Raw genomic sequence first — 10203 nt, 5'->3', positions numbered from 1 at the left:
CTCCCTCCCTCCCTCCCTCTCTCTCTCCTTCTCTCCCTCTCTCCCTTCTCTTCTATCTTAGAAACAATACTGTCTGTTGGTTCCAAGGCATAAGAATGGTAAAGATTTAAAGATTAGTCAGTGATGGTTAAATGATTTGCTTAGGATCACACAGCTAGATGTGTCACGTTTGAACCCAGGACCTCCTGTCTCTAGGCCTGGCTCTCAATCCCCTGAGCCACCTGGTTGTCCCCTCCCTTCTCCTTTTGGCAGAAGACCACCCTGAACTTTTGAGCCTAGGCAGCATTTATTTGGCCATTGTAGGAGAAACATTGTGCAATTCATGAAAGCCACTGAAAAGGTTCCCCTTCTCTTCATACTTTATGGAATCAAGCCAAAATAACAAATATTTATGGAGTCCCTACCATATGCCAGGTCCTGTGCCAGAAGGTCCCTTTCCACCTGATAGCCTGTTTTCTAAGGACCTTCTCACTGGGGAAAATCTGTGACTCTGTGAGCAATAAAGTATTTCCAAACCCCTTAGGGGCTGTGGACCTGGATGCTGTGGCAGATGAGACAGAACGGAAAGCCTTGGAGGGGATCATCAGCAACTTTGGGCAGACCCCTTGCCAGCTGCTCAAGGTGAGGCTGGGTCTGATGAGGGGGGCACAGAGGGAAAGGGAACAGTTCCCTGAGATCTCATCCAGGCTGGCATTGATTTGGGTCTTCTCCTACCTTGTGGATACTTCTTCAGGAGCCCCATCCTCCCCGACTCTCTGCCGAAGATGCTGCCCGTCGCCTGGCACGGCTTGATACCTACTCGCCAAACCTCTTCCAGAACCTTGACCAGCTCAAGGCCTTCTTTGTTGAGGTGAGCCATGCCAGCCAGACCTTAAGAGCTTCACATTCAAGAAAAAGCCCCTGACCAACAATTGAGACCAAATGAAATAATTTGTAAAGCATTTTGTAAACTTAAAGCACTATATAATACCGACTGTTATTATTGTTATTTCTAGATATGACTCTGGTAACTCCCCTACTGTATGACCTTGGGCCATTTACCTAGCCCTCTCTGGGCCTCAGTTTCCTCATCAATTAAATGGGGGTGACAGTCCATTTCCTTCCTCTCCTTCTGAACTTTTCAGCATAGGTGGCATTTACTTGACCATTGCAGAAAGAGAAACATGGTGTAGTCCTTGAAGGTCACTATAAATTTTCCCATGCTTGCCATACTTTATGGAATCTAGGGTATTTGAGGGGATAAAATAAATTTATGGATTTGAAAGTACTTTGGGGGGAAAAAAAAAACTCAGTCCACATAACTAATGCCTGGTGAAGGGGGCAGGACCATCGTGTAATGCCCCTCCAGCAGCTCAGGGAATCTTTAGCATCTTCTCTTAGCATTCCACTCACTAGGGTCTCACTGGGCAAGGAAGCATAAGTTGTGCCTCTTATGCCACAGGGCATCAGCGATGGAGTTCCTTTGGTGTTGGCTGTAGTGCCCCATCGGCAGGCTCACTCCTTCATGACCCAGGGATCTCCAGATTTGCTGGTAAGTTTGGTATAGGGAGAAGGGAATGGTGGTCCTCCTAGACCTCTGACTCTCCTGCCATCTCCCGCTTTTCAACTCATTTTTCCTTTGCCCACGTCATACCTTTCAGTCTACTCTTACCCTGCTGACCTGGCTTTGCCCATTCAGCTGCACGTTCTTCTCTTCATTCCCAAAGGTGACAGTGAGTGCCAATGGGCTGCTGGGTACCCACAATTGGCTGCCTTATGATCGGAACATCAGCAACTACTTTACTTTCAGCAAGGACCCTACTGTGTCCAATGCCAAGTATGAGGGTGGACGGACATGGAGTGGGGGGAGGGTCTGAGAAGAGGATGACGTGGGTTGGAGCACGGAGCGGTAGGACTGGCTGCTACCAAATACAGCTGAGGAGGACAGCTAGGGTAAGGGCCTTGGAAGGTGGAGGCTAGACCCACCTCTTCCACGTACATGAGGAAGACGGGAGGAAGCGTGTGTGCTGGTGGGAGGCCAGCCTTGTCCTTAGCGCGCTCTTCCTATCGCAGGACCCAGAGACTACTGAGCGGCCCTTGGCCACTGGGTAGGGGCGTGAGTGGCCGTGCTTTGGCTGTGGCCCCAGATGGGAAGCTCCTGTTCAGCGGCGGTCACTGGGATGGCAGCCTACGAGTGACCAGCCTGCCCCGAGGCAAACTACTGAGCCAGCTCAGTCGCCACATCGGTATGGCCACCTTAGGCCAGGGGGTTGGGGCAGGGAACAGAGAGGGATAAGCCCGCGGCCAAGGGGTGCAAGGGATGGTGGGGCCAGGAGGTCTCCAAAATCCCCATCCATGTTTGTATTTACCTGCAGATATAGTGACCTGCCTGGCTCTGGATCTATGTGGACTCTACCTCATCTCGGGCTCCCGGGACACAACCTGCATGGTGTGGCAGGTCCTGCAACAGGTCAGCTTCCTAGGGACAAGGGAACAGGAACCAGCCTGGGGCTGTACCTGGGGGAGAGAGTGAGAGGGCCAGGGACAACAAGAGATCACTCTTTCTTGTTTCTGGTTCTCTCCCTCCTCTGTCCTTCTCTGTTTTCCTTTTGGGCTTGTTTAGTGTAGTTCAATCTATTCCATTTACCCATTCTCAACCCCTAAACCATCTTTTTATTTTATTTTTTTAACCCTTACCTTCTGTCTTCGAATTGACACCATGTATTGGTTCTAAGGAGAAGAGCAGCAAGGGCTAGGCAATGGGGGTTAAGTGACTTGCCCAGAGTCACAAAGCTAGGAAGTGTCTGAGGACAGTTTTGAACCTAGAACCTCATCTCTAGGACTGGCTCTCAATCCTAGCTGCCCCCCAAACCATCTTTTAAAAAAACTTTTTCATTATGAATATGTGATAGATACCAAAATAAACATTTCTTTACGCAAAGAACAGAAAAAAGGGGCTGCATATGAAACTGTGTTATGTACAGCTTGTTCTTTTAAAGTTCAATTTAGTACAACATTACCATATTACCCTGCTTCTTTGGTCCCTCCTGAACCTCATTCTCTCTTCTGTGTATTTTAAAATCTTATGTTGACTTTCTTTTCTCTCATTCTTTTTCCCTCTTTCCCTTCCTTTCCTTCTGTCTTCTATCCTTTCCTCCCTCCCTCCCTCCCATCCTTCCTTCATTTCTTTCCTTTCTTTCCTTCCTCCCTCCCATCCTCCCTTCTTTCCTTCCTTCCTTTCCTTCCTTTTTCCTCCCTCACTTTCCTTCCTTCCTCCCTCTTTCCCTTCCTCCCTCCCATCTTCCCTTCTTTCTTTCCTTCTTCCTTTCCATTCCTTTTCTTCCTTCCTCCCTCTTTCCTTCCCTCCCTTCTTTCCTTCCTTTCCTTTTTCCCTCCCTTCATTTTCTTCCTTCTTCCCTCTTTCCTTCCCTTCTTTCTTTCTATCCTCCCTTATTTCCCTTCCTTTTATTCCTTCCTCCCTTCCTTCCTTCCTACAGTTTACCTAGGGCAGATAACCATATATATTTTTTTCATTGCTGGAACAATGTATTTTCCCCAGTAGAATGTAAACTGATTGAAGAGAGGCTCTCTTGTTTTTGTCATTGTGTCCCCAGCAACTGGCACACAGTAGGAGTTTAATGAATGAAGGATGGGGCCACAAGGTCATCCTGCTTCACAACCCCATTTTCAGGTCTAGTCTTTGTGGATGGGAGGAAATTTATGGTCCATTTCCAGGGCCAGTTTCTGTTGTCCTTCTCCAACCCCCATCCCTATGGATTCATCTTCAAATTGGTCTTAGGGGTAGGCAGGATTGCTTGGCTTTTGCCCCTAGTTGCCAAGATCCCTCCAATGGGTTCCAGAGGCTCCTCCCAAAGGAACCCAAAGGTTCCCACTTTAGTTAACTATAATTTACAATGTTTATTACACAAGCAAGTCTCACTTTGGACACAGATTGAGGTGACCTGCTTACACTGGAAAAGTACCAAACAAATATTTACGAGGTCTGAAGGGAAGGCCAGAAGTGATTAAGAAGACCCATGAAGGCTTCCTGGAGGTGGCAGTTGGACAGGAATATAACAAGTCAAGAGCAGGAGAGAGGCCAGGCCTAGAAAACAGTATAAACCAAGTCAAGAGGACAAGAGGGCCTAAGGCAGAGTGTGTTCAGGGACCAGAGCTCTAATTTAGCCACAGTATACACCACACAGAGGGAGAAGAACACAGTTTAATACTGGAAAGGTAGAGCAGCCTTCTATATTCTTCTACATTGTAGAAGGCCGTGAATACCAAGCAGAGCAGTGTGATTTTGGAAGGCAGTGGGGAGCAACCAAAGGTTTTGAGCAGAGGAATGACAATGACCATATACTTTCTCTTCTCCCTCTCTTTCTCCTCTTTTTCTTTCTTCCTCTCCTCCTATCTCCTGTTCCTAATTGGAGGTGACTTTTCTGTTTATCTTTCTCACTGATGCCAGGTTTCTGTCCCACAGGGTGGTCTGTCAGCAGGGTTGGCTCCAAAACCAGTTCAGGTACTGTATGGGCACGAGGCCGAGGTGACTTGTGTGGCCATCAGCACCGAGCTGGACATGGCTGTGTCAGGTTCCAAGGTGAGGATGGCACCCCAGGATGGCTTGTTTTGCCTTTTGTTTTGGGTAGGAGGGTTCGTGGGCCTGGTGTAGGTCTCTGCCCCTGAACTGTATCCCCTTTGCGCTGAATCTGTGCCATAATGTCTCATTTGCTCCAGGATGGAACAGTGATCATCCACACCATCAGGAGAGGTCAGTTTGTGGCCTCGCTCCAGCCTTTAGGGGGTGCGGTGCCTGGGCCTGTGGCCCACCTGGCCCTGGGGCCTGAGGGCCAAATTGTGGTGCAGAGCTTGGCTCAGGAAAGACCAGGGGCCCAGGTATGTGTATAGGTGTATCTGTCTGTCTGTGAATGTGGAGGAAGAGATGCCCAGAAGGGGTAATGAGAGGTAGGCAGATCCCAAGACAGAGGAGACAGGGAAGAGAGTCCCCATCTCAAAGGCTGGGTGGGAGGAAGTCCTGCCAGGTGTACCAGGCGGGGTATACGGGCAAGGAGGGGACAAAAGCCAGGCTGACTTTCCATCTTCTTTCCTGCCCTAGATGAGCTATTTCCTGCACCTCTATTCAGTGAATGGGCGGCTGCTGGCATCGCAGAAGCTGGAGGAGCAAACCACGGCCCTGGCCCTGACCGATGCCTTTGTGCTGCTGGGCACAGCCCAGTGCAACCTTCACATCCTCCACCTGCACAGGTGAGCCTCCCCTGGCCCCTCCGGGCTTCCTTCCATGCTTAACCAGCCATTACATTCTCACTCAACAAAAGATGAGGTGCCCACACAATAGGCTGCTGGGGACAAGATGCCTAAACTCGGGTTAATCATGATAGCGATGTCTTTGCCCAGAAGTGACAGAGGAGGGAAGGCCTGGTTCTGTGTCTGTACAGGCCTGTGTGTGCTGGGCTGCCCAAGGGGATTGGCTTTCAAGCCACCAGCCCTGCACCTGTGTGCCGGGCAGGGTTTTTCGGGAGGGCATATTCACATAGTTTGTACTAAGCCCTTCTTCCTCTTCCTCTCCCCATTTTTGTAGTCATGACCTTGAAGCAACTACCTATTCCAGCAGGGGCTAGCTTACATGTCTGCTGGTTTTCACTGAAATGCTTTCGTTTATTTATTCACTCATGCCTACCAGATTATAGGATCTAGGGTTTGATTTTTCCAGAACCGATCACAAGATCTTGTAGAGCGTAGGCACTTAGGGAGCAGCCAGGTGGCTCAGTGGATTGAGAGCCGGGCCTAGTGGTTCTAAGGCACAAGAGCAGTAAGGACTAGGCAATGGGGCTGAAGTGACTTGCCCAGGGTCACACAGCTAGGAAGTGTCTGAGGCCAGATTTGAACCCAGGACCTCCCATCTCTGGGCCTGGCTCTCATCCACTGAGCTACCCAGCTGACCCCTAGGATTTGGTTTTAAAAGATTGCTCTATTGCAAAAATGAATATGGAAATAGGTATCAAACGATAACATTTGTATAACCCAGTGGACTTGCTTGACGACTCTGGGAGAGGGGAGGGGAAGAAATGAATCATGGAAACATAAAAAATATTTTTAAAATAAAAATTAAAAAAATATACAGCACACACGTGCATGTGCACGTGCATACACACACATAAGAATTGATACTAAGAATTGGTTCCAAGGCAGAAGAGCAGTAAGGGCTAGGCAATGGGGGTTAAGTGACTTGCCCAGGGTCACACAGCTGGGAAGTGTCTGAGGCCAGGTTTGAACCCAGGACCTCCCATCTCTGGGTTTTGCTCTCTTTGCCCACTGAGCCACCCAACAGCCCCTAGATCCTATTCTTCCTATGCCCAGAATACTGTTCTTTCTCCATCCTCTTCTTGGGACTTCAAGGTGTCCTCTTGGCCTGTGTCATTGAGACACAGGATCTGCCTCAGTTATCTTAATCCAGTTCCCTCTAGCCATGCTCTGTTCTGAGGTGCACAAACAGGGGTCATGGGCACTGTCAGGAGGGAGGGTTGAGTTTGAGTTCAGGATATACACTGATGGGACCCTGGGAAGGTCAAGTCTGGAAGTTGCCTACGAGTGGCTGCTCCCCTAGGAATTCTCTGCCTAGTTACAGTCACCCTTCCCCCCCACCCCTCCGACCCCCAAAAAGCAGCTCAACCTATCCATGGACAAGGGTCAGTTTTTTCTCTGGGGATCTGTAAGGGCCCTGGAGTCCCAGGAGTTGGGAGCTGTGTGACTGGGACTGTGGCTGAATCCCTGCACTCTTCTGAGCCTCAGGGTTCTCCTCTTTAAAAAGAAGGCTGATGAGTCCTCAGACTCCCTCCCTCACACAGAAGAGGACATTGGGCTCATCAGCATCCCATGCCAGCCCCAGACTAGCTAAACCAAGTAGCTGCTCCCTGAGTTCAGCTCTCACCCTTTGAGGAAAGTCAGATACATTCTTTGACCTGGAACTTGGCAGTACAGTCCCTTATCAGACTTCCAGACCCACAACCCTTTCTGGCCATCTTAACATAGACCAGCTTTCCCAGAGTCCCATGTCTGGTGACCTTTTCCTTGAAGAACATGATACTTGAGGAGCAGTTAGTTGACTCAGTGGCTAGAGACAGGAGGTCCTGAGTTCAAATCCGGCCTCAGTTACTTCCTAGCTGTGTGACCCTGGGCAAGTCACTTCATCCATATTACCTAGCCCTTACTGCTCTTCTGCCTTGGAATCAATACACAATATTGATTCTAAGATGGAAGGTAAGAGTAAAAAAAAAAAAACACATAATACCTGGACCTTCTGTTCTATCTCTTGCTTCCAGAATTATTTCTACTTATGTCTCCCAGCTGCAGATAGTTCTCTAAGATAGATAGATATTCTCTAACATCTTCTAGCTCTATTACCCTGCAATCCACCCAGTGTTATATGTCAGAGCTGGAAGAGACCCTAGAAATAATCTTAACCCAATCCATTTGTTTTACAGAGGAGAAAATAAAATATAAAGAAAACAAATGAAAAAGAAATTTAAAAAAGAAAATGACTTGCCCAACTATGTACAGTGAGCCAGAAGTAGAACCGAGGTCTCCTAATTCCTAGCCTAGAATTCTTCCACAGGCCCTCCCATGGGATAGCCCTTCATGAAAGATGGGTCCCTCAAACCTTTAGCTGAAGGGACAGTTCACAGGGAGGAAGGAAAAGGTTATGACTATATCCAAAGTCTTATCTTCCTGTCCAGTCAAATAAAATAAAAAAATAATTCCAATTTGAGGAGAACATTTCCCAGGATTATAAAATTTAGAGCTAGGAGGGATCCTAGAAATCCTCTTATCCAATCTTCTCATTTTACAGATTAAGAAACTGAGTTTCAAAGAGGTAAAAGTACTAATTTAAGGTTTCACAGATTAAGAGCTAGGATCTGAGTCAGATCATTGATTTAGAAGTAGAAGAAATGAAACTTAGGGGTCATCAAATAGAACGCCTTCATTGTGTCCCCGAGATCACCGTGGCTCACATAGCCTTGGCCTCTGGAGTAATAGCTGAATCCAGGTCCTTTGACTCCAGATTACACCAAGGAATTTATTGGATGCTCTAATCCAGGGCTTCCCAATATAGGAGAGTTCAATACACATTTTAGTCCTGTCTCTGGAAGACAGTATGCTGTGATCATTACAAAAGCTAGCAAATTGCTTACATGTTACCTCCATCCTCACAACAACTCTATGATGGAAGTCTTACTGTTATCCCCCATTTTACAGTTGAGGAAACGGAGACTGAGAGGTAGGTTAAGTGACTTGCCCAGGGTCAGATAGCTAGCTAGTATCTGAGGCAGGATTCAAATTCTATCTGTCCGGGTTCAAGGTTTAGCTTTACCCGCTAAGCCACCTAGCTGTACCTCTTTCTGGACTCCAGGCCTGGTTCCAACCAGGGCAGACAAAAGACTCAATTTTCTCATCTGGAAATTGGGGGTGATAAGAAAAAGACTCCCTCTCTCACTGGGTTGTCATAAAACCGTAAATCCCCAAAGTTAATGTCAGGTTTCACCATGAAGCTGAACTTTGAAAATGCTCAGGTTATAACCATCTACATCCCGCCTTCCCCAACACACACACACACTCTCACACACACACAAATCTGTGTCTGTCTCTCTCTCTCTCTTTCTCCCCACCTCCCTCTTTCTTTCCCTCCTCTTTCCCTGTCTCTGCCTCCCTCCTCTCTCCCCCCTGACTCTCCCTTTCCCTCTTTCTGTCTCTCCCTCCTTTTCTGTCTCCTTCCCTCTTCTCTGCCTTTCTTCCTCTCTTCTTCTCTCTGACTCTCCCTCTCTCTCCCCCTTTTTCCTTCTTCCTGCCTTTGTTTCTCTCACTTTCCCTCCCCTTCCTCACTCCCAGCCTCCTGGTTATTCCTCCTCCCATCTTTCCTCACCATCCTCTGCCCCTTGTCCATGGAAGTCCCTAATGCCTCTCTCCTCCCCTTCCACTCCTTAGTCTGCTTCCAGCTGTGCCCTCGATGTCCATGAAGGTGCCCATCCACAGCGTGGCAGTGACCAAGGAGAGGAGCCACATTCTTGTAGGGCTGGAGGATGGAAAGCTGATAGTGGTGGGAGCTGGACAACCGTCGGAGGTGAGGGGAGGGCCCCGAAGTATGGCTGGGGTGGGTGGGGGAAAGCCTGGGAGGTGGGGTGACTCTTCCCTTCTGCCCTCCCCTAGGTGCGCTCAGGGCAATTTGCCAGGAGGCTTTGGAGATCTACACGGCGGATCTCGCAGGTGTCATCTGGGGAGACGGAATATAACCCTCCCGAGGCAAAGTGAACATCTGCCCATGCCACCCCTCCCGGTGGGGCAGGCCCCGGGCCGGGCCCTCTGTCCCGGCGCCTGGCGTGCAGCAGCCGCTCCTCTCCTCTGGAAGGGGCCCGGAGAACATATGCACTGGCCCTAGGTCCCTTGGACTGGCAGGCCCCGCGCTCCAGCCCCGCTTCGGTGGGGGCTGGAAGCGCGGGAGAAGGCGGGGCGCTCTCAGTCTAGTCACTGGACAAATCCCCTTTTTTTCTGAGGGAGCAGAAAAAGCCTCCCTTTCTCAGGCTAAGAGGTCTGGCACAAGCCTCTAGGCCTTGGGGCTGGGGATTGTTGTTGGCAAGATGGCATGCCCCGCCCCTCAGCTCAGGGATTGGTGGGGGCCGGCATCCCTAGCAAAGGCCCGCCCCCTGGCAGGTATGGGGGCGGGGCAGCGCAGCCTTTCTCTGGCTGGACCGGGGAAACGAGGCTTGGCAGTTTGTGGGTGGGGGCGAGGGGTGCCCCGCCTTCCCTGGGGAGCTAGCCCCTGGGCCCTGTCCACGTGGCAGCACTTTGCACAGCCTGGGGGTGGGAAGAGAGGGGATGTCTGTGATGGTCTGTCTTCCCCTTTCCAAACCCCCAAGCACAAAGGGGCCAGTGCCCGGTGCCGTGGCCTTAACCCTGTCCCTGTAAGTGGCCTTCCCCCACCAATAAACCTGCTGATTTTCTAGCTGCTGGGTCTCCGTGTCTCTCTGCCCTCCGACTATAAACCCTGTGCTCAGAGGTCCTGCGGCCCCCCACCCCCACCTAGATTTACTCTGATCCAAACAGCCCCGCCCTCCCATCCGCCAGCGCTTGTCTGTGCTGTGTGGACGGCATGCGTGTGTGAGTTCGTGCCTGCCTGCCACGGTCTGAAACTATCAGTGGTGTGACCCACCC

The 10203-nt window shown here is 49.9% G+C and overlaps 1 protein-coding gene across 1 annotated transcript; it reads left to right on the top strand.

Moving 5' to 3' along the window:
- Positions 1-523: 523 nt before the first annotated feature.
- On the top strand, positions 524-9994 carry LOC123255427 (neurobeachin-like protein 2; the record flags this gene model as incomplete). Its single annotated transcript, XM_044684222.1, has 11 exons — positions 524-621; positions 734-850; positions 1442-1531; positions 1707-1816; positions 2053-2225; positions 2355-2449; positions 4463-4579; positions 4717-4875; positions 5096-5244; positions 8980-9115; positions 9202-9994. Coding segments are annotated over 11 exons (1346 nt in total), but the record flags the coding sequence as incomplete, so codon positions are not given.
- Positions 9995-10203: the final 209 nt, after the last annotated feature.

This window comes from Gracilinanus agilis, unplaced genomic scaffold (genome assembly GCF_016433145.1).
Source record: "Gracilinanus agilis isolate LMUSP501 unplaced genomic scaffold, AgileGrace unplaced_scaffold46223, whole genome shotgun sequence".
In the NCBI taxonomy this organism is placed as follows: domain Eukaryota; kingdom Metazoa; phylum Chordata; class Mammalia; order Didelphimorphia; family Didelphidae; genus Gracilinanus; species Gracilinanus agilis.
This window is presented reverse-complemented; position numbering and strand designations above follow the sequence as displayed.